The sequence below is a fragment of the Euwallacea similis genome, chromosome 13 (assembly GCF_039881205.1).
Source record: "Euwallacea similis isolate ESF13 chromosome 13, ESF131.1, whole genome shotgun sequence".
In the NCBI taxonomy this organism is placed as follows: domain Eukaryota; kingdom Metazoa; phylum Arthropoda; class Insecta; order Coleoptera; family Curculionidae; genus Euwallacea; species Euwallacea similis.
In genome coordinates this window covers 3419075-3444713 of record NC_089621.1, presented here as the reverse complement: position 1 = coordinate 3444713, position 25639 = coordinate 3419075, and the positions used below count along the sequence as shown (strand labels likewise).

Genomic DNA, 25639 nt, shown 5'->3' with positions numbered 1-25639 from the left:
GGTGTTCTCGGGCCCGAACTCAAACTATCCATCCACCTTCCTAGGTGCAGATACATATATACATACATATGTAGGTAGGTATCATTTTTGAATAATTTGTTTACTTTTTATTAACGGAATAAATTGGATCTTCGAAGGATTTATCAATTTTGACCAACCAAATTGTTCTATTCTTGCTGCCATGGGAACATTTATAAAAATTGGTAGTAAACATGATGGAAATACCTCAATTGTCTAATTATTGTTTTTTTGCGGATGTTGTAGAGGGTTTTGCTGTCGAATAAGGGGAAGTGGCTCTCTTGAACTGAAAAAGTGCCCTTGCAGCCCTACGGCCAGGTGACGCTCGGGAAGTAAGATTCTTACAGCGCCGGACGACGCAAGCGCGAACAAGTACATCTCCTATAAAACCACATGGCAGCTGTTAAAAATGCTCAGTCTGTGTTTACGTGTAGACAGTGCAGACAACAGTGAAAAGTTATGGATCTACCGTGCGGCGAAACATCAAATAAAGTCATACGAGCTGTCAAGGATAAGGCAATTTTTAGGGATGACAGGGTGATAAAAAATTTGTTGAAAGGCGAAATTTCTTATGTTCCAAATTGTGATTATTTTACAAAAGTACAAACCGATATTCAACCGTTCATGCGGAAGGTCGTCACGACTTGGATGTTGGAGGTAAGTCTGACTTTCCACAGGTTGTCATCGACAGTGACATAAAGGACCGTTGAACTATTTTTCCATAAGAAAACCCCTTTTTACCACCCCCTGTGTCTCTGACACGGGCAAATGTCCCTGAGAAATTGTTCGTTTGCCTGATTTAAATGCCACCTCGTGGCACGGCTAACCTGTTGCGAAAATGTGACGAAAACGTCGGAGCCAGGGAACAATGAACTTTAGAAGGTTGCCATTTTGAGTGCCGGCAGATTTTCTCATTAAAGTACTAAGCTATTTATAGTTCCCAACGTTGTTATTTATGTTAGTTGTGTCTGCTGGCAAGTTTTTTCTTGAAGAATTCACACGACTGGCATGTGTCAGCGCGCTCGCCATTTTTACCGGAAATGGGTTATGTTTCGGCTGCCATTTTGTGCCATTTTCCACTTTTTCCACCCCCGGTGTTCTTTTGTTTTAAAGAGGATTGAAGACGATCATCATTTGTTATTTGATGTTTTTTTTGTTGATTTAAATATTTCGAAATCCGGTTTCGTCTCATACGCCCATTAAGTCAAGATAGCCACTGTCCCTAAACAAAAATCATATGATCATCAGCCGGTGCAAATACCAGGCCGCGTCAAAAAGTTGCGCGGGTTGATCATTGACGTACAAAAGTTATGAACAGTTTCCGTTCGGAATTCATTTGTTTGAAGGAAAATATACAGGGGGTGAAACTATGTATATTGACAACGCTTTTGAATTTTCACTTGTTCTCAATTTAGAATCTACAAATGCTAAACTGTTGAATTCTTGAGGTAGGTATTTGTGTAGGGTCTGTACTTAAGTCTCTGGATATAACTTGAGTTCCAAGTTAACTTGTTATTCTCGGCCTGAAGGGGGAATTGCTGTAAGTGATTCCTTTATCAACTAGCAACTCTCACATTAATCTCCCTGATAAACTTCCCAACACATTCATAATTCTGCTTTAATTCTCGCAAACTAAAGCATTATTTCAGCCTTAGTGCCATGCCACACCCACACCGCACATTGTTCAATTAAACAACGTACAGGGTAGAGGCCGGCAGACTGCAGTAGATGCAGATGGTGATGGGCAAAAAGAAAACGATCAATTTCATTCACTGGTTCTCAAAACGTGTGTATGAATTTATGAAGGCAATCAAGTTTACGCGACCACATAGGCGAGATATTGCTGGCTGGTTCTGCTTGTCTTTAGTTTAAATTAATAATGCAAAAAAGTGGGTAATTAATCATGGGAAAAGGTCGAAGATGGTTCTTGGAGTCAGTAATGAGGAAAATAATTGTTTGAGAAAAACTGCATAAGCCCATATAATTCGAAAAAATGAATTTCCCAGCCCAATCAGTTCGAGCAGATGTATAGATTGATCAAAATTAGAAATTGCTTGCTATTCTTCAAAATTGGTAAAAAAATAAATAATATATTATAAATGAAAATGTGCTATTCTTCATCCATGAACCATACTCGATTTTAATGTAGTTTGTTATAGTATTTTCAACTGTCTAACTTTCTAGTACCGCTCAGCAAACAGTATCATGTGGCTGTGCATCTATCAACATTATTAATTTGTCGCAATTCTCAATAGAGATTGCCACCACTTGGGTCACAAAACGCGTTGCATATTATTAGATCATATCCATATTATTCCATATGTTTAACCTTATACCGGCGTTTTATGATAATGGAGGCGCCTTATTTGCGAAATATAGTCGCATTTATAGTTAATTAACCAATTTTTTCATTATTTGCCGGAATGGATGAGGCTCATCGATATGAGGTTTTTTTTATGCTCGTGCGGCATAAATATAGATAAAAATAGACTACAGACTGTGACAGACAGCTGAGTAACAGTCGGTGGAAGTTAAAACTAAAACGAAATAAATATTGTGCTAGTCCGGGTATTTAAAATTTAAAAACCTTTCGGCTTTGAAAAGATTACGCTGTTTTCGACGCTTTTATTGTTCTTCCCACTTGTGTGGCGGCCGCCATTTTTAAAGATAAATCGTTGTATTTTTAAATGCCCTCTGTTTCACCTAAAACAACGTGGTATGGTACAGAAATCGAGTGCAGGTTTTACACTTCTTTTTAAGTCCAAAGCAGTTGGAGGCTTGTCTTCAGTTCCTAGAAGCTAGAGCGAAGAAAGCCCATTTTAGCGACGAAAACAAAAACTGACATAATTATCGAAACGTGGGAACTATAAATAACCAAAGGATTTTAACGAGAAAATGTGCCGGTACTCAAAATGGCAGCTTATTCAAAAGTTCATTGTTCCCCGTCCATGTTCAACTTTTTCAACGCATTTTCTGCAACAGGCAACAGGTTAACCTTGCCGAGTCATGACAATTGCACAAACGTATTTTATGGCTTCCATGGAAGTTTCCCTGGCATTTGATGGACTTAGAACTACCAAGATTTGGTGCTGCCTTGCTGCTTATTCTCTCATTAAGAAGATTATTAATTATCCAGGCAGACAACATTCAAATTTGAGACCGTTAATTCATTGTTATTGAACAGGCGGCCCACCTAGACCTTCAGACGATGACATTAATGTCCTGTACGTGTGGTCATATCACCATCCATTCATCTCTTTAGGTTTGAAGTAACGTCTTACCAGAATTTTTAAAATAAATATGGAATAGAAATTCCTCGGTGTTAAAAGTCAACATCGTCTGGGGGACCGCTTCCGGCCATATGATTTTATTGCGTCTACCAGGACGGCTGAGAATGTACCCGAAAGATGCTTATAAGGGCCAATGTAAAAGTTTCTTCTTGTCTTTTTTAGGTCTGTGAAGAGCAAATGTGCGAAGAACAGATATTGCCCTTGGCAGTCAACTACATGGACAGATTTTTATGCGTCTGCAAAATCAAGAGACAACATCTTCAGTTGCTGGGAGCTACTTGTCTTCTCATCGCCTCAAAACTGAGGAGTTCGAACTTTTTACCTATTGATCTCCTTTGTGCATATACGGATTACAGTGTAACGTACGACCTAGTAGCGGTAAGTCAATTTTTTTTTATGTGTAGAGTATACCAAATTGGCCCTGAAAGTTTTCTTTATGAGGTATCTGAGAAAAGAAATTATCGGAATTTTAAAAGGTCGAATACCCACAAAAACCCTCAAAGCAATTTTCTAAAAATAAACCTCTAAAGAACTTCGGAAATCAAATTTTTAAACACTCAGACAGATGATACTGTGAAGAAAATGGCAACGCTGCGCTGTTCATTTGTTTTTAGATGTCGTTTGATTAAATTTAATTGGGCGAAAAAGGGAGTGCGACGCCTGGTGGGCAAAATGCAAACAAGAGAAACCTAGTAATTTTGACATTAAATTTAACGTAAAATTCCAGTTGGGGCTATAATTCATTTATGGCTTTGTTTACGGTTTGTGAGTTTAGGAATAGGAAGATTTGAAGACACCTCAATGGATCTTTAAACCCTCAAGACCCATTTCCAGAAAACAATACCACATATTCATGAAAATTATAAAGTTTAATCAGGTTAGCATACAATTATGGTCTAAAAAAAGAAGGTTTGCTATGAGAAGGGTTTTTCTTCAATTATTTGACTCTATAAAATTTCATTATCTGGACCGTTTAGTCACATTTTCAGAAAGTCATTGGATCTTCCAGAGGGTTATAAGGTTATTTCAGGTTGCGGAAAACTATGAATTAGAGGGAAGAAAGTTTACGTATTTTTGGAATGATCTTTACGCGTTTCATTTATTTTAATTAAATAAAATCTCAGAATGTAAATTTTTTCACCCTTAGGCATAAATCTTGTAGAGGGTTCTCAAATTCTGTGATTGCATTTTGGGGGCTAGAAATAATTTTATTTACAAAGCAAGACTCGTCACAAATTAAGTCCTGAGGTCTATTAGTCTTTAGTTACATACTCGCTCCAATCTTGTATTAGACTAATTTATTATATTTTCTTCTGTTTTTCCAATATGGACGTCCGTTTAATAGCTGACATCGCCCTATCTCTTCCTATCAATCAGTTTTCTGGGCCAAAGATGACCCGAAGTCACCACCATACATATCAAAAATGTTCCATTTCCTGTGTCACATGACTTATATAAATTCTCCACAAGAGACCCATTGTCTTAAAGAAACTCCAACCACCATGTTTCCTGGTAATTTTCAAGGAAGATTCGGTTTTGAGGGTAATTTTTTAAATTGAGGATATGTTTCGGGGGGATCGTAGATAAAAGGCGTTTCCTGTCGCGTGTAAAGGATGTACGATATTATCAATTATCATGTTGGCTTGTAAGAAAATGCGAAGAAATCTGAGGTTCAACTAACTCGGCCATCAAAAATCGGTAATACCCGGTTTTATCGACGTTTTAAGTAAACAGTTCTCAATTTATTCATTCATTGATAAGGCCAATCAGAGAACGAAGCAGTAACGCAGTATTTTTAGAAAGAGTAAACAGCAATTCATTCAGTTTCTTCTTGAGACAGCTGATACTCTTAGGCGCCACGAAATGTTATATCAGTTCGCCAATTTCTTTATAATAGGAGATTATGCATTCTATTGTCCTTATTGAGCTTTTATGTGAAAAACCCCTGGTATTCTATTTCTGTGGGAATTTTTGGATATTCAGTAGGGCTTCAGTGCAGTAGTCACCTGCGGGGCTTTAAGTTCAATTTACCTGATTATGGCATTGTATGCACTGGGAAATATTGTTTGTTATGATGTTTAAAGCTTAATTTTTACTTCTCAGAGCTGTGTGTATAATATAAAACTAATATACTTAGAGTGTATTTGCATATTTACAGATGTGATTTAAATGAGACGCTGAAAAAGTCTATTTTTTCCTGAATGCCATTCTTGCGCCATTTTTTTGTTCCAAAATTCGCATTGGACCCTTGCAGCGCCGCGAGCTATCGGCATTCATCCCACTGTTGCCGGAATTTGTTTTTTTTTTAATCAAAAAAAGGAATTTTGTGGCTTACCAACAACGTAGAGTCGTGTACTAAGAAGAAATACAACTTGTTTGGAATCCATTCTTGTTTGAGAATGATTATCCCGCGTTTGCATTGAACTCGCTATCTAATGAGGTGTCTTTGACGGAAGAAAGGCGCTATGCTACATTATGTGTACAAAAAATAACTCCCTCTGTCGGTCTCTCTCGGTTAGCTTAAGTCATTGAGAAGTTCTTTAAAATTATATACCTGCTAGGGATGGCGCTTCCAAGAAACACTAAAGTCGACCACCCTAGGATGAGATTCCAGAGTGTAAACAGTTAGTTTTAAGGCCCGTTTTAAGAGTTTGTTGGTTCTAGCCGCTATACCGGGGATGTTGAAAAATTGTATGGACATACTAACATTAGTTAATTTGTTTTTCTTTGGTGACTAAACATATGGTGGCGGCAATTTAATTCATCTTTACATTGAAGAGCGCATCCTTGTGGATGTTTATTTTGTTAATGTTGAGTAGGATATGTTTTCGGTCGGTGCTATATTAATACACAGAAGTATTTACATAGAGATTCTCATGCATGCAACACCCCTAAGAATTATGTGCATCCAACACAATGCAATCCGGAATTATCCGATATAAATGGTGTGAGAAAAAAATCGTTGCCACCTTTTCTCAACCTTTTCTACCTACCAGCTCATAACTCCTGAACGGGAAGTTTTCCTTCCCAGGTCACATAAAACCTAGAATCATCCCTTAACCGTTCACGGGGGTTGAAAAGGTCTCCTTTTGAAACCGGAACAACGAGCCAGTAATGATAGGCGAAAGAAATAGATCCGGTGGAAAAAGGATTCTCGTACTTCAAGATTTTTTTGAGGGCCTTTGTCAAGGGTAGTTTAATACAATAATGTATGCTTATTTGGGTGGTGAATTCGTTGAAAAGGGCAAAAAACCCGGTCGAATGGACGTTGAACAGGAAATGCAACCAAACGAGTAGAGTGAGTTTTTCTTGGGCTGTGGGAAAGCATCCTCAAGGGGCTGCCTTATCTAATGATAACCGACGATGGAATTACACTATCATAATGGTGCAATTATTGATTTCGCTCACTCCCCCGGTTCGAGTCTGGTGCCTACGAAACGATCGTTATTATTACATGAAAAGTCGAAGAAAGGTGGTAAGTTCGTTTCTTTGCGCGCCAAGATGCACCAGATGGTGGAGAAGAGGGACACGTTTTTGGTCTTGACAAACGGTTAGTCCCCCTACTGCATAATTGCATGAATGCACAAGAAAAATTGGGAGGTTTTGAACCGAACTTGTGAACGTTTAATGTCCACAAAAGAACACACAAACCTCTAAAAAATCAGCAAATATCAGATCTTTGATAAAAATCAGTAGAAAAGTCTAAGAAAAAGACAAATTTGAAAGTGTCGCACCAGTCGTTTCTTTGATTTAAATAATCTTGGAGGGTGCTGCGAAGAGATCGGACCCAAAAGCTTGTTTATTTGTCGTCTAACATAATGGTCTTTTTTAGGGTACCTAGCAATAAAATTTTATTCAAATCGACTAGTCAAACAAGCGAGGTATTTCGGGATAATACTTGACCAAAAATTGATTTCACGGACTCCAAAGCAAGAGCTTGTAGGTAAAATATTGCCTAGAAACATAATGCACTTTCTTTGATTGGTGCCTCATTGAGTGAAGGAGTGAAAATTGATATTTCAGGGGTTTAAAAGGCAAAACCTTACAAAAGCTTGGTAAGCACGAAATTTTTGCTGAAAAATTGCTATTCGCTCCGCAAAAAGAATGACAACACAGCATTGTTTTTTTTTTTGTTTTTGGAAGGGAAGTTTCAAGATTCTTATTGAACAAACTCCAATAACGAAAGCGACGCTTAATACGCAAAATGCGAACGTAAGAAAACCGGTAATTGCGACCTGACCTCAAATTTGACATGAAATGCCATTTGAGATCACGACTTGGTCCTCGCTACCTTCGGTTTATTTACGTTTCGCAGCAAATTTTCGAACACGCAACAGCTCTAGAAAAAATGTCAAAACAGCGCTATTTTTTTGTTTTTAAATGTAGTTGAAATTCTGCCAGGGCTGTCGCATATTCATAACAGTCCCCAAATGAGTTGATATCATAGATGAAACGTCAGTCGCACTTCGGGATTTGAATGGAAATTCTAAAAACATAATGAATCCGTTTGAAACATAACGGCATGTTAATTGCATTATAAAGCCGAGATTTGGAGGACGTGGAGGGTCAAATTCCACCGCAACAGGTATCCCGATGATCATTTAGTGACAAGCAACTATGATAATTTATCAGGGTTTCTATACGCAAGACGGCGTCAAGTCCAAAGTGATTCCTACCTCGTTTTAAATAGGAAAGAGATTTAAAAGTCGGCATGGTACCTTTAAAAGCAACTCTAAGGGTGACTTTACATTCTTTACTGTGGGAGAGTGCGGGACCATTGAGAAAAGACCTGGGTTCACCGTTTTTACACTTTGTTATCTCTGACCAATTCCGAGAATTAGGGCCTAGAATGGGTTTCTTTTCTCCGAAGGGCACTTCATTTTAAGATGGCCACTATTAATTTTTTCCAAATGGTCCTGGGACGCTAAAAGTGCCGACCATTATGCCGTTAATAAACCGAAACAGAGATTTCGCGTCTAGGGATTTTTCCAAACCAAGTTTGCGCCGAAACCATAACACATTTGTTCCTGTGCCTAAAGCTTTAGCACAATGGCCGATTAGAGGCGACCTAGATTCGAAATTACCAGTCAATACAACAGTGCTTGAATTAGTTTTTCTCACTATTTTTTCCTCATACATTAAAGATACAGTGTAATTTTTTATTCATATGCGCTGGTCCCCATTGGGTCACCGAAAACTGCAAGACACACGAAATCGGTTAAATTGAATCAGGCTTGCGTATTTTATGACGCACAAAATTACGTTCTAAAATTTACAAAACCCCAAAAGCGATGTTTTTCGAAATCTTTATAGCCCTGTAGGTCACAAATAAAACAAATAACGACATACGCGCAAGCCATTTTAAATATGGTCTTCTAACTGTTCCTGAAGTCCTGATCATCAAACCTGGGACACCCTGTATTTAGGGTGTGTGGTTCTATTCCATTTAAAATTAAAATAAGGAAGGTGACATCAACTTCCGGAATAACAGTAAGCATGGTAATAATGCGGAAGTGTGTACAAATTCCATAAAATTCAGATAAACGGTTCACGAGATATTGCGAGCGTTCCAGCCTTTTGTTACACACTGTATACTAATTGACGTGTCACGTGAGGTAGCTTTCAACGCAGCACTCTTATATTTTTCGACTCGTTTATTCTGATTTTTAGTTCGCTTTGACTTCCAATCTCTTACGGTTTTGGAGACCCTGATGGTAAGGGACGAATCTGAATGCCCCTGTATAATATTTTTGTTATTGTTGAGAGTTTCCCACACAGGCCTCTGTCGGAACATCTAAAAGGATTGCCTGGCATTTTTCACCACCTTATATTGACACCGTTTGGCAGAGCGTATACAAACATTTTTTTATAAGGGGCGCCTCATTACGGGGATGTTTCAACCCCGTTGTGTATACATAGAGCAGCTCCCGATGTTTCACATTAGTGTTATGTTCTCACGATGAATATTTCGGCGTACTGCGCGGTATAAACAAGTATTTGGCTTTAAGTACAAGTCCCGAAATCTGTTAGCTGTGCATTCGCAAAAGGTCCTTGACCATCTGACCAGTACGAGAATTCCGATGGTGTTCTTTTTTTGGGGGGGGACCGGGAACGGCAACTTCAAAGCAGACGTGGGGAATAGCGTCTGCGAGGTCTAGACAAAGAAGTGGGTTAATATCTCTCGGGTAATTGTGGCTGTTTTCATTCATAAATACGGGGTATGTTCTGCGGTTGGGGTCTGTGTGATTACTGTGGAAGATGCAGAGCCGATGCCCAAATTTCTTTCGTTGCATGAATATTCAAGCATTGACCACTTCCTGTCAAACAAATCAGACTATCAATTCTTTAGAATACCAACTTTATATTTAAATAGCGTTAATATATGACACTTGTGGAGATCGGCGGAAGTAGGCTGCTTGAACTCCATTTCACTTTCCTGTCCCTGTTTCTCAAAAACGTTAACCCACTGTTCTTGGAACTGTTTTTATCAACTCGTAGTTATGATGATTGCGCATTGTTAAGACCATTGCCTAGTTACTTATTCGGGTTATTAACAATAAAGGTTTCTTAACATAAAGAGAGCCGCAGCATCCTTGAGACTGTAAATAAATTTCTGTAACAAAATATCATACATCTTTGGCATGTTTTTAGTAGTCGCCGTCCACCAAGGTTGAAGATAACCAACCTTCTTTTTGAATGGTACGAAACGACTTTCCATCTCCTTTGCCCCTCTCGAGCTAGAAAGAGCCCACACCAACTTGACACAAGATTCAGAAGGTAGTTATCCTATTTAATATTTCGTGGTTGTTTACCTGGTATCGCGGGCGAATTATCAATGGACGGCACAAGTTTTTGACAAAAACCTTGGAGAGAATTGCCTTAATCAGCATAACTCGTGTGATGTAAGACGAGATTATTAATGAATTCATTGAGCACCATAAAGAATATTAGCAAATGAGAGTCATAAGCGGGACGATGACCCAGTAATCGTTTCCTGGCATTTCAGCCAACTTTAAAAAATAAACAAAAATTCGTCTGTCTCTATCCAGATACCACTTGGAGCTAAATCAGGTGATCGCGAAGGCGTTCTAGATGATCCATAAGAACATTTCAGAGAGGACCCAATTATCCGGGTAATACTACTTTTATCTGCTCGAGTAGCTTACAAATATTTTGACCTGAATCGATAATAATAGCTAAGTACGGATTATTTACGTGTTCCTTGATACGTACAATCGCTTTACCATAATATCTTTAATTCTGAAAACATTTTTTGGATATGAGGATAATGAAGAGTGTAACCAGATTCAAAGCTAAGCTACATACAATTGACTAACTCCGATAGCAACATTAAACCTTTTTTTAATAATCTAAGAAGTCTTAACTTTCAGGGTAAACTGGAACCTCCCCTCTTTCCTTAAATTTTCTTCAATTTCATGGCATCTTACTACACCTACCTTTCAGGACAAAGGAATTTCTATTTTTTTTTCTTTCTGCGTTTCTGAAATGGCCTTATGATTGTTATTTAAATGTCAAAAGATCTATCAAACTGTTGGGTAAATAGCAACTCAGCACTTTTCACTTGTTTCAAGGTTATCTGAGTAAACTACTAAAATTTCATTTTATTTCCAATATGGCGTATTTTGTAAGTCCAATTTTTAATTACAATCTGGCAACCCTGGTACAATTTTGATAGCTTGCACGTCAGAATTTGTCAAACTGCCACTTTGAAAAAAAATCATAATTGTCTGCGCAATCACACTGCGCGAATTATTCATGTAGTTTTGTAGCGTAAGAGTTTCTTCATAAATGCTGAAGTTAATTCCTGAATGATCAGAGGCATGCGAGGCAAGAATCTGGGGTGCAATTTAAGAAAAAGTTTTGTTGCCAGCGAAATCACATTACGCTAATGACTTTCAGGTACCACTTTTATTTTTATAGCGCTTTAATTTGTAAATTTATTTTTGAATTATCAAAGGCGTGCCAGAGAAGGATCTATGGCAGTAAAATTTACAATAAACTACCTTTGGAATTTACTATACTACACTAATGATTCTTTATGAATTTTTCAATTAATTCTCAAATAATTAGAGGCGTTCCAGACAGTAAATTTCTATTACTTGAACTATCTGCATGGAAAAATTTGACCAATTTTTTAACAAATCTTTAACATCATACTACGCCAATGATTCGTTGACTTTTTAAGCATAAACCTTCTTTGTAAGTTCAAAAGTTCTTGTCTGTCACTAAAACGTTATAAGATTTGTCATAAAAACTGTCTGAACTGTCAAAAGTTCCATCAGCGGAGTTGCCAAGTTTTTCTTTTTTCCCTTATTTGAGGGCTGTTTATCACCTATTTTCTTGCAATGAATCGTTGCTTGCCCTCTCAAATTCCATTTATAAAAGACCCAAGCACCGTTCCCACGTCTTGGTGCGCGAATAATAAAATCGTCCATTCATCCATCGGCCACAAGTACCCTCGAGACATTTTTGTTTTCAGCTTTGGTATGTGCAAATAGAGGAAGATGACATTGAGACGGCCCTAATGCTTTGAACATTGTAAATCTACCGAGAAAGCCGCCCGAGCGAAGGAAGTTTGTTTTCTTCTTGCAAAAATGTTCGAGTGTTTCTCGAAACTACTTTGTTGAGGGTCTTGGTGGAGGGCGAAACAGAAGCGGGATAGTAAACTTGTAAATACACGTGGTGCTTTAAGCTCGGCGGTTTTCAAAGGTTAACAATTTATGGCTTTCTCAAGTGGCATCTCGACAAACGTTTCCCTCCAATTCTAACCCATACGACACATTGTTTCCCTAAGGCACAATTGTGTATCTATCTTTTTTCCTAACAATGTCTAGTCATCCTTGCAGACCCCAATGGAAATCATTTTCATATTAATATGTAAATTTCTGCCTTTGCTTCGAGGTAGAACCTATTCTTTAATTGTGTGTATTTTTTCGAATACAAACACGGCCACTTTATGAATATGTAATTTGCAACAGTTATCTTCAAGTACTTTTTACGAGGGGCAATTAATTTTGCTGGTGGATGAGAGCCGGGTTTCCACCCTAGCAACCCTTAACTCTGGACTATTCTCCGGTTTATCTGGAAGTGGCAAGGCCCGTCTTAAAGGGCTAGACTGGCGAGACAGTGACCTTTGCCCTGCTTTATTCCCACAGGCGAGACGTATTGTTACGCCGTTTTGCATTGTCACGACCCTTCTTAACGGTAGTCCATGCAGTGGTGTAGTTCACAATATTTCTTCCATCCCATGATAGAAAAATATGTGTGTGAACAAATTCTGTGTGTTTACGTATATTTCGTAATTTAAGTGTTAAATGCCTTTATCTAATCTATGCTCTAATAAATGTATTTCGGTTGATTTAAAAATTAAAAGGCAAGTCGTTTAAAACCCTTGTTGTCACTGGGAATTGTGTGGTTGCTACAGGAAAATGCGTCATCCGCTGCAGGATTTGATAATTCAGTTAAACGAACATTCCACAAAACCGCAGAACAAAATTTCCATACCTCCGCCTCTGGATTTATGTAACTTTCGTATTGTACTATTATCCGATTATTCCTTCGGGATAGTTTTAAGTGGGGTATAGGTTTCCCATTCTGGCTCATAAATAACTGGCGGTAATAAAATTTGTCACAGATAGGGTTGAGCCATACGGTGGTCACTCTAATTAGGATTGTGGTGGTTTTTTGTCAAGGATCGCGACGGTTAATGACTGCTTTGCATGTATCGACATCGAATTCCCATGGTTTTCTGGCAATTTGTCGCCGATGGTATCTTAATCGTGCATGAGGGTTTTTTTTTCACATACCCACGCAGTAATTGAACACCGAAATTATTTAATCATAATTTTATATCGAGCAGAAATTTGCTGAATTTGTCATTTCGATAAGATTCATACAAGACCGGCTTCAGTGGCGTCTATCATTCTTCAAATAACCCTATCTAAATATTGATATTTTCATAATGTCATGCAATAACCTGCAGAAATATCTGAAACTTCCTGTGACTGCAAATTTTGACGACTGGAAATTATCCAAAAGGAAATCCCCCATAATGTACCATATGACCAAACAACTCACAATTAGCACTTTTTAGCTGTTTAAAACCGCTGAAACGATTTCGTAATCGAGTTCAAGGTTTTTTTACGACCTTTTAAGCAACAAGAGCGGGTTTTCGAAGAGCGCTAACAAGAGTGAAGCTAGAAAATGGAGCAATAATTTTGGCCCAAGAAAGAAGAAGGAACCAGTTATTACTGATTTACAGTTTTAAACTTTGGACATAAACAAGAAGGAAATGTTTAAATCTTTTAGCAGTCGAATATTCACAGATCTCCAGTTAATTCACGGCATTTCTGATTATACCCGTAAATAAACTAAATCCAAGGTCTAAAGAATTGGCAACCTAGCATTACTCATTTGTTTTGCGGAGACCTTTTGCAATACTGCTACATGAGAACAATTCTACAACTCAGTTCAATTAAATGGATACCGAGCTAGATGCAAGATGTCACCGATGTCGAGGATTGATTCTGAAGTGGTATTCTCAAGTTCACCAGGGTTGTCAAATTTTGGTTTTTGCATTTGGATTTACGGAAAGATTCTTTTTCCCCGAGGGAGGTTGTCCCTGTATCAGTGTTCTTTCTGATGTACAGGCTGTCGAATTAACCTGAAGTAACCTGTATATCCGTCTTTATACATTAGCCCTAGACTAATATGAAGTAAGTGCGTCAAAAAAGTCATATGTACACATGTAAAAAAATGGTAAATTCAAGTCTTATATATCGACTATTCGGGCCTTCGCTATGTGTCTCGTGGATGAACCCTAAAACTAGTGGAAACATTGAAACTTCTCGAGCTATATTTTTCCTTTTTTTTCTAGAATTGGGAGCAGCTAGTGCTCTCCAAACTGCAGTACAACCTCTCGGCAGTGACCGGATATGACTACATCGACCAAGTAATCGAGAGATGTTCCTGGAGTCAAAACCATCAACTTCTCAGGCGGCACGCTCATACTCTAGTCAGCATTTGCTCAACTGGTAAGTCACTTTATTAAATAGCGTTAAAATTGAAACAAATCATGCGGCATTTCTGTCTCCCACCTACAAAGTACTGGCGCCATGACCTTGATGTTTGGGAGAAGAATGAACCCTCGTCTGGTACCTGCAGATATCTGATCTGGTTTCGCAAACTCGTGAGAACGCTTTTATTGTTTAATTTAGGCCCATATTTCCGACGAAATATCAATTTGTTCTGATGGGCCACCCCCACCGTTAAACGGCCTAATGATACATTGTCTGAAATGTGCCTCCCCAGACCCTTTAAAGTTTAAAAACCACTTGCTCTGAATGTGCGCTGAAACGTGACACTTAACTGTTTTCATCATTCATGAAATCCCATAGGATTTCCAATCTGGATGAGGAACATCTCGAGCACTCTGGGTTAATGGCTATATAATGTGATTCATTTTTGTAAGAGATGTCATAATTCGTTATAAACAATTCTATTAAGTAACTGTCTTTATCAGTTTTTGGTCGTAACTGGTACGTTGAACTTGATAAAGCTTAGATTGCCATGAGTTTTTAGGGGTAATTTTGCGTTTCATTCTTTAAAGATTGCCTGTAAATGTGAAGATATGAGGAGATTAAGCCTTGAGTGAACAGTGGTGTGTTTGAAATTAATCAGCATTCGATATCTACACAGCTGGTGCACAAAGGGCGAAGCCCCACATATTTACATTTTTCGGCAGTAACTGGACGTAAAGTGTAAATTACTTTACAGCTGCCCTAAAAAATAACTTTGGTGCAATATTGTAAATTATAGGCAGGGTTTTCCGCATGTGAAACCACACAAATTGTCTAAATACAAATTCAAATTTAGGTAACTGCAAACTCTCCCTATAAAATTCGATAGGGCATTGTTATCATTGCACAGTTTTAAGGGTGTTAAAGCCCACTTAACTGTGTCATAGGGGCAGTGGGAGGCCCTGGTCAAGGGATGTGGGGAAGCAGAAGCACATTTCTGCCTCACCCCTTGATTGATTTTTAAATTACCCCTGATGGTTCGACATTTTGACTTATAATTCTAAGCATTTTTAATATAGATCATTTCATGTAAAACGAATAATTAAGTTCTGTTTTTGTCGGACCACTTTGTATGTATTCAGTAAACGTCAGAAAATGCTTTTTTATCAGTGTACCGACATAGGAGTGTTTTTCTTAAAAACACGTTAAATTTTTTATTAATTATGTGTAATATTTTATGGACATCCTGTGTTCTGTGTGCATAACACTACATAAATCTGAATCGAGTTTGCTGCAGAAATTGGCAACCATTTGTCCTTCACTGATTTTGCAGAGGTCTTTTATAATAGTGTGACGTGACTACAATTTTGCATATCCGTTCAGTTAAATCGATACGGAGTGAGATAGGAGATATCAATGATGTCGACGATTAATTTCTGAAGTTGCGCTTGCAGATTTACCGAGGTTGTCAGATTGTCATTTTTGTCTTAATAATTTTGCTTGTTCGCTCGCTGAATTTTTATTAGGACATTTTCAAACTATATGTCGAGGTAACGTGCGTCGTTTTCAAAAATCTTCATTTTCGTGGATTGTACGTAGACAACTACAATGAATTAGCAGGACAAATTGCAGTTTTGAAAATAAATCGGTATATTGGCAACTGTATTCATAGCCCGTGACATAGAACAGATTCCTGTCATTGTAGTCATTTGTTTTTAAGCACACGCAATAAACAAAGATGTCCATATGAAGTGAAACTTTTGACACTTTTCAAGCTCAATTGAAGCCGTACAGTGGTGACAATTCTAAATTTCAATCGACTAAACTTGTTTTTTCATCATTTTTTCATCAATTTGAAATTTTACATTTTTGCGCTCTTAAATGAATTTTAATTAAGGCGTCAGAAAGAAAATTGATAGTACATAATATTTAATCAGCAGTACTCTCAAAGAGATTGCAAAACCTATACAGGCACACCGATCTCACAATGTCTTGATATGCATGTAATGAGATCGATCGTTCATTCATCCAGTTGAAGTGACCACAAGACCTTTTTGTGTTCTAAAATGACATTGAAACAAAGTAGCTAGGTACAGACAGGTCTTGCGGCACTATAATAGAAAGAACTAAAACCCCCTTTCCTAGACAACTGTGCTATTCAAGTTATTACTTTTCTTGGGGGGATTCAGGAGGTTTTTTTTCAGATTTGAATAGATTTTTACTTAACGCCCTGCTAAAACTGGCTGATGCTGCAATAGTACGCCACCCTATACTTTGGTATGTGAGATTGCAGGCGGAGAAGTATGTACAGTGTTGCCAAAGGTTTTCTTGAATACGTTTTATCAGGATTGGTCCAAAAATATATTATTTTTTGATATGTCTGGGTCAAAGAAATTTATTTAGTGTACTGATTGCGTTCGTATTGTTTAAATAAGTTTTAAAATTATATAACCTTATGCACTTTGGAGGCGGTTAATTGAATAAAAGCTCCTCGTCCGATAGGTTTTAGGGAGTTAATTAATATTGGAGCGATAAACCAAAGAGATAAAAGGACCCAGTTTCTTTTTACACAACAGGTAAAAACGGGCGCCGGCGGGGTTTCGGCCTCGCAAGTAGTTCACAGAAATGCCATTCAAATCCAGGTTCAGATTTCACATAAAGAGTTAAATTACCGGTACGAACCGAAACTAATTTGCTATCGTTTTCGCCGGCTCACACCGCAAACAAGTATAGAAAGCTTGTTATCACGCCGTAACCCTTTAATAGTTAAAGGCCTTTTATCTATTGCGTTAATTTCTGAGATAACGTCGACGATTTAAAAGGCCCATTTTGAGGTCACGTTACGAACGGTCTTTCTCGGACACTTTCTTAGCGCCAAAGTTCTTAGAAACGTGGGAAGACATTGGCAACACAGCCTGAAGAATCCTGTTATAAAGGCCGGCTCGCAGGACCAGTTTTAGGGGGCAGGACCACCACAGCACCGGGCAGATGCTCCATTATGTTTTCGTTTTTTCGATTCGGGTGTCCAGGTGCAAAACGCATCTCGTAAAACTGCACATGGCGGTACACAAAACAATCTCATCAGGACATTTAAAAATGGCGGATTTAAAGGGCAGGATTTAGCACGTGTCCGCAGAAAAACCCGACTTATCTTTTTTATTTCTTGAGGCGCTGCAGCTGGTTTAATACGTTTCAACCCCGATGGACATATGATGACTTCAAGGGCACGCGACAATGGCATTAACCTACCCCACGGTTTATTGTTTGGCCAAAGAAAGAACCCCGGGGATGTCTTAAAGGTTAAGATCATGAGGACATATGCCAAAGACAGCTGGCAAATTGTTTTTCTGAACTTTCCTCGATCCACTTTTTCGCTTGTTACTGATTTAATCTGAAAATATCATATCAATACTAAGTTAATATTTAACCTAATATTGACAAAGAAAACGTATGTACGTCGTCCATTAAAATTTTAGCATTGCCACCACTGTGCGACTGATAACAGTTTTAGTTCTGCCGAAAGCTCCGCTTCGTATAACCATCTTTATGTGCGTTTAAAAAGAGAAAATAACACCGATGTAAGTCACTTCAGTAATATTAACTCTGCATACAGTGGGTTAATATGGTATTTTTTACTTCATGTACGTCATGTTATCTGAATTGTACTCGTAGATGGGATTGAGCTTTTAAATATTTTTAGGAGAAAATTACCCCCAAAGATGTGTTTTAAATGTATTGTGATCATGGGGTATTTTTTGGTATTAAGTCAACTGTGGGAACCTTTTTTTAGTAAATTGCTTTGATAACTTGGATTAAGTTCAGGTTTATTTAGAGCTTACATCGAATCTTCGGTATTAATCAATTTTATGAGCCCATTTTGCCCTTACTGTCACTTTACAAATTTTAAACCGCGGCCTCAAAATTCTCCTTCATCTCTACGGTTGTGTAATGTAATATTCAATAAGCCCATACACTGATTTTTCCATATGAGAATTTACTTACCTTATCACCCTCTGCAAAACGAACTGGTTTTGCGGGCAGCTGACACCTTGCCCGATTCAAAGCGCCCTGCAATCGCCTGAAAATTACCATAATGCACGGCCCATACGTTTTCCTGCTGGGGTGTTTTATTGTGCGTCGGCACGTGCCCTTCCCTGCTTCGATCCTGCCCCTTAAATTGAAGTTTTATGTAATGCAAGTAGTGACGGCATGTGTGCTCTTACTGGCATTGTTATTGCTAGGACATACACCTGGTTAGTAAATAAAAAAAAATTACCTATTTTCTTGCATGAGGGAGTTGTGTAAGAGGTGTGGCATAGAGGTGACTAAATTTCGATAGTTAGGAAATGGCGTCAGGTCAGGTGTTGCACTGCGGTGTTTTCACTTTACCCCAAAAATTAGCCCTGCATGTCAAGAGGAACCAGGTGCTTGCACCCTATAGTTCATTTACCCTGTGCTCATAACAAAACATGTAGATTCGCCTGAAAAGTTCATTTTATTTCCCAAGACGCATATTTATAATCTGAGGATTATTAAATATGCATCTTGTTTTTGGCCTAAGCTAGGCCAGGTGCAATGCACATTATTAGTTGTTACCCCTATAAGTTTTTTCTATTATTTTAGTTTCTTTCTACGCTTCAAAGGTTAAGAAACCATTATTGTAGTACCGCACAGAAATTTTACTTTTTAAATAAGGGGCATCGTCCTTAACAGGTGGTGCCCGTACTTTTCCTCTCCTCCCAACCCTTTTTGAAAAAACCTGTTACTTTCGTGGGTCGTCAAGGGAAAGTACCCTCATATTTTTCCCTTTTTTCTTTTGTCAACCAAATTTCGGCGTAACAAACTTAACGACTTTAAAAACTATTTTTTAATTGCCTAGTCACAACGACCGACCCCTTTCTTGAAGCTGATAACGACCCTCCCTTCTTAGGTGCCTAACTGACTGAGGTTTTTGCTCTAAGGGGTTAGGGAAAAAATCATGCAAATGGGGTAACGGTTTGGGTTTTTATGGCGTTATAATTTGCCCAATTAATCTGGACTACGCTTTTTTTTGACGGGACAAGTTAGCTTAAGCGGAGAGCTATATGCTAATCTCTGATCATCATATTTTAAAATGTATCAGGCCAGAGTGGGTCACGTGGTCATTTTTCGAATAATCCATCGCAAAACCAGGATGCTTTATGGGTTTATGACCTGATTAAATGCTTTAGTTTTAATAAGCCTTCTCAAACATCCCTTAATCTCTATTCCAGCCCCTGTCTCGCCGTTTTCATTGTCTTTTTTCACGTCTTGGACGCACGACGCGCCCCTCCTACCGTCTCGATATACCAGGTGTTTTCTTCTTTCTTGTGCAACATGGGGTTGTGCCTATTGTGTCTCGGAAGAACAATAATCTGGCTCGGGACAAAGTTCCTTCTGCATTCACGGGTGAAATCCGATTTACCAAGGGAGAATACGGATTTATCGTGCGTTACCGTTTTTTCGTATGTAGCCCTGAAGTGACCGAAATATGGTAATATTGTTATGTCATTAAAATTTATTATTGCCACCACTGTGTGCTATCAAATTCAATTTGGTCCATAATAGTGTCTAAAGCTGCGCTTCATACTTTATTTATTATTTACGTTAAAGGAAGACAGCTATAGTGACGTAAATCGTGTCAATGTTGTTAGTTCCGGATATAGCGAATCAAATAACAAATTTAATGTACCTAACAGTTAATTTAGTTGTAAGCTTTTATAAATCATTTTTCCCCATAAAAGCGTCACATCAAACACTAAAAGTTCCCATATAACACCAATTGTCCGAGAAACTACTAAATCTATCTTAATTTGTGCAGAATTGCCGAGAGTGCGGTCTGGGCTTCAATATCAGGGTAGACAGCCGGGAGTCAGCAGGACGCCTGCCCTTATGATTTACAACCAATTGAATGAAATTGGCCCTTTTCTCAGTAAAAGTAAAGTTCTCCCGTTATGACTAAACAGTCCTATACACCCCAAAAAGGTGTTTAATAGACCGAACTTTGTAATTTATCCATAATTGGTCCCTACTGGTTGTGGCTTACGCTTCAAGGGTCACCAAGCGGAAAACGGGTGCAAAAAGTAGGTTTAACTAACCGTGCATGTGCGTAATAAAAAAAAAGCGCGTGTTTTATGTTGCTTTGGGATAAATAGTTTAATTCAATTCGAGCTAGTTCGTACTCCACCTGCCGAAGTGAAGGAATGAAAAAATGCACCCCCCACAACAGTTGGTCAAAAGTCAAGAGTAATTTTCGTTTTTATCTACTTTTAATTTCAACCCAAAGGGAGGGCACACGGTACACCAATAGTATGACGATAATATGCACCTGTTTCTTTAATGAGAGGTACCGCTTCTTAATTTGACGTTTTCTAGTTTGGTGAGGGTGAAGGACCGAGAGAGGTATAAGGGTTTGACCTCTAAGGGCGCATTTTAGTAGTAAAAATGTTATGTTTGTCTGTCTATTGACTTGAGTAGATAGATAGAGACTAGAAATAAAGCTAAGGATAAATACAAGTTAATACTGGAGAAAGGCCACAGGGATCTTCCACGTATATGAATTGTATTCCGTCCCTATATTGTGATGGGTTGATGTTTGTTGTGATTCAATTTACTTTAAATTTTCACTTTTTAATGTAATATTATATGTATATTGATAAATGTGTTATTTTGCGTTAAGGGCAGATGGCATTCTGAGGTCCTTATGGACCCTACACACCGATAATTTCAAAGGAAATTTTCTTCAATTAGATATGCATCAGACGCGTGTTGTTTTTGGACACCAGATGCAGGACGGGCGTGTTTTTCAAAAAACTCTTTCATGCTCTACTAAGTAACTTATACAAGAAACAACTTTGGGCCTTCTTATAGGGCCCGGTAATTAATTTCGTATTAACCGACACCATTTGGTAAGACCAGTAACCCTTATTAAATTTCTTCATAGATCATAGAGCGTAAAACTTCGTGGCCCAGGGGGCAAAATTATGATGATCCCTTATAATAACAGAACCTCATATTGAAGCTCCAGGTATCTTAAAACGTCCGTTTTTGCATAAAGTGATTGAATTCTAACAAAGGGCGCAATTTAACAAAAACCCGAAGGAACTTTCCGTAAAGATGGAGTCGGGCCTTAAGGCATAGAAAAGAGGGGTGGTTCGGTGAAGTTTTGCTAGGAGAACAATGAGTTTTTTGGGTTATATGGACGAGCGTGTTTGATAAGAAGCAGCTGCCAATAAGAACCGATTCTTTGAGATGTCCTTTGTCATGATAAATCGCGTTTTCATGGTTACCTAATCAATTTAAAATACACCCAAAATGTAAAATCCAATTATGGATTTCCCTCTCATTCTCTCAGTTTTAACTTTAACCTTTTTTAATTTGTGGCTGATGCTCCACTGCATTTAGACGTACATATGTGATTAAGTGTTTGGGATTATTACCTTTGGGTTTTTTAGAAATTTTCGAATCAAGGAAAAAACAGTAGCATGCAAAAAGTTTTTTAATTTGTGTCCTGATTCTTGAAATTAGTTTTTACTCCCCTTTGAGAATGTCTTTAATTGTCACTGGCTTGCCAAGCTAAATCCTATAAATATCAGTTAATATCAGGAACCCTAAAGAAGCCAATCATGCAAGGTCTCATAGTATAATCTCTTTTTTTTTAACATTTTGTCCACTTAAATTCAGAATTGCGATCACTGTGTGGATGTCATGAATTTCAAAAGTTAAACGTCATATTGAAAGTGGTGCTTCATATAGCCATCTTTTTTTGTTGTTTACATTTAGATAAAAACAACAATGGGGACGTAAGTCGTTTCGGTTTTACCGGATTTGAATACAGTGGACCACTACATCAGTTTTTAACCTCATATTCATATACTATTATTTCAATTGTAGAAAGAAATCTTTAATAATTTGAATTTGTGGTTGATTAAACTTACATAACAACACAAGTAAATGTAACAAATGTAACAAATGCTTAAACTTAAAAAATAAAAGATTTAGTAAAAATTATGTACAAAACGGGAAATTCAGTAAGATTTTTGCTAGATAAAGCTTTTCTATTTTGATTTATAGGGACCAGTGTATTTGATAAGGAGCAGCTGCCGAGAAGGGCCGATTCCTTAATTTGTTTTTTCTCACGACAAATTTTATTTATTACCTCAAAGAGAAACATCTGGCCGAATCGAAGAGACGTTATGGACCATAGGTTCATGTCGCAGGGCAATTTCTATCGTTTCTTATATATATTCGTTGGGTAATTACCCCCCGGCAGGTGGTGGCCATAAGGCAGGTAGCACTGACAGTACCACGTGGTACGATGAAGACACCACGTCCGGTGTTGCACCTTGCATCAAACTCGCGAGATCTCGATACGATTAAAATTATTATAAAGAAAATACAGGTTGAATCCTCGGTAAACATCTGCTGCGTACGCTCAAAATGGGGTGAGTTTCGCTAGACGCAAGAGGTCATGTGAAGCTGAGAAATGCGGCCTTGATTCAGCTAAAACCGATATATTAATCAAAGCTATTCATCGGGTGCATCTACACGTAAACACCCGACAACATCGTAACCTTTTCGAAGATACAACCTTATCATGGAATGGCTGGACGCAGTCCCATTACTTAGGAACAATTAAAAAAAATAGTACTCGCTAAACATCTGTTGGTACTAGTGTACGAGATGCAAAATAAAGGCATTGGAATCTTCGGCACGTCACAAATATCCTTCTTTGCGTGTTTATGGATCGTACCTATGCAGAAGTAACAGAGGTGGGTACAGGTACCGCGTACCGGCGGTCAGGAATGGATTGTTCGAATTTTTAATGGTGCAGCGAAAGAAACCGAAACCCAAGTACCAAGCCAGTCTGAGATGGATCTTATTACTCCAACGTAAAGCCCTTTAAATAATCTAAACGCGTGTTTAGTGTTAATTATTGTAACGCATCGTGATTTCATAAATGCACACTTTAAAAGGCTTAATAAGGGCACGTAAATTCCTTGCGGAACGCCCTATTAAAAAGTATGGAATTATACTGCTTACAAGCGCAATAAATAAGGAAAAAACTGTATATAGTGCATAATTTACTATTGTTATTAAACATAAAGCTCTTTAAAAATATTCGCTCCAATGATTGGGCTTTTAAAAGATCTAGCTTCGGAGATAATAATACCCAGTTATCTTTAAGTTCTTCCGCCAAACTAAAAGTTAACTTAAGTTGTTTTTTAATTTCAGAACCATCTCTAATTCAGACCCGCCCTTCAGTCATCGCAGCTGCATGTTTGAGTTCGGCAATGCGCGGTTTGAAGTTGCCCTGCCAAAGGGCGGCCATGAGCGAGATCTGCACGTTGCTCACCGTCAATATGGAAGAGATAGAGCCGCTGATCAATGTGGTTGATAATGTAGTGGAAAAGGTGGCCAACCCGGAGGGTTCCGACCAGAAATCCAAGGAGCCCTCTAAGAAGCCCACCGGGTACGAAAGCCCTGGATACGGCCAGCCGGAAACGCCCACCGAGGTGGAGAACGTGTACTTCTAGTGAAGCGGAGGTACACTGCTTTATCCTATTTGGACGCTTATTATTAATACATTATCTTATAGTTATATTTACCGTTAGGCGCGGTTAGTTTAGTTACATGCACGCGTTTGGATGCTCCTATTAAGTTTCGAACCAAGACTTTTATCAGAATTACGGGTTGCACGGAGTTTATCAGCTCAATTTGCATAACATAAACCAGACATGAATTTTTCGTGTTTAACAATACTGCTATTTCTTAGAGTTAAGTAGCACTTTTTGGCAGCTGATTAAATCCCAGTCAAAACTACTGCTACTAGCAAAAAATCAGATGTGTACTTAGGGCTCTCTAAGGCTATAGCCTTGAGTGTGGAAGTTATTACCTAACCCATTTGGGAAAATTTAGAAATTATGTATTTTTCTTTAGCTGTAAAGGCTCCAGGGGAGGAAGAGACTGAGACGCCCGTTGAAATAATCGACTCAATTTCCTTAAAATATGTACCTATACTATAATAGTGCCTTATTAGCCTTGTACATATATTATAATAGACTTTGGAAACGTTTTTGATAAGCTCAACGTTTCTGTTCCCGATACAGTACCTACCTACCTTTCTGAAACTAATCCATGTCTATTCAGTAGAAGTACCTTGCCCGACATCTCCATTTTATGGTCTGTCCGGCCATAAATCCACAACGCTTTAAGCCCCACAGATGTGTTCAAAATAACCCCTCACTGGGAAAATAGACCGTAGATTTTTTGAAACGCCACTTTGGACATATTTCTTAATAGTTACTTAAATAGGAATATTGTTTGTACACTGTACTATTTTACTTAAGTTACGTTATTCTAGCTATTAAAGGTTTAGGTACTAGGAACGTTAAGTAATATAAACTGTCTTCGCTCGTCGAGCAGTTTATAGTCGATCACTGTGATTATAGTTTACCTTCTAAGTAAATCCAGGATAAAAATTAATAGGTTTGAAAGTTGTAAAATCTGGTTTGGTCTTATTTAAGGAATTTTTTCATTTTGGGTTGATTGAAGAAAACAAATTTTATTGCGGGTTTTCTCTTTGGTCGTTTCATATTATAAAAGGTTTCTATCTGTTATCTAGTCTTTAGTTTTGTATTTTGATTTTTTTTTGTATAATATAGAGTTATCTAAGGCTTATTATCATATCTATATATTATTACACGTACGTTCTGTTACTTATTTAAGAGTTTTTTAAGTAATGTAAAATAATAAGTTTGGCGGTGAATCGATGTTGACATTTTATGTTACTTGAAAAGTAATCGAAGTAATTTATTTTTGTAATAAAAATAAACGAAAACCAAAGTTTTTGTAATGTAATTTTACAGTATTTATTTTATTTTTGTAGGCATTCCTGTATAAATGTAAATATTTTTATAAATAAATAAATGCTAAGTAATGGCAAAGTTTTTATTTTAATTTATACCAAGGTTTTTGTTTTAAATGTCTACGTTAAATTTTTGAGAAAAATTTCATTTAAATATAAATAACAAATTTTAATGTGGGATAATCATTGCGTCCTTGTGCGGTAACACAGAAGGATGTTCTAAGATGTGTTTTGAACTTTCTGTAAAATTGACAACATCGCTGTACGTTATTTAATTTTAAAATTTTCATATCTATTATTTTATTACAGAAACTAAAAAAAAATTAGAAATAACGCTATAAGAAACAGATTTGCAATAATAACTAATAAAAAAAACACCTAAATAAACCATTAAATGATGGTTTTTA

At 37.7% G+C, this 25639-nt stretch overlaps 1 protein-coding gene across 1 annotated transcript; it reads left to right on the top strand.

Annotated features, from left to right (window-relative positions):
* Nucleotides 1–347: 347 nt before the first annotated feature.
* CycD (cyclin D) lies at nt 348–25311 on the top strand. Its single transcript, XM_066396051.1, has 4 exons — nt 348–675; nt 3471–3686; nt 14206–14362; nt 23600–25311. Exons 1-4 carry the CDS (start codon nt 478–480, stop codon nt 23899–23901), a joined length of 873 nt encoding a protein of 290 aa, XP_066252148.1. The 5' UTR covers nt 348–477; the 3' UTR covers nt 23902–25311.
* The last annotated feature ends 328 nt before the right edge of the window (nt 25312–25639 follow it).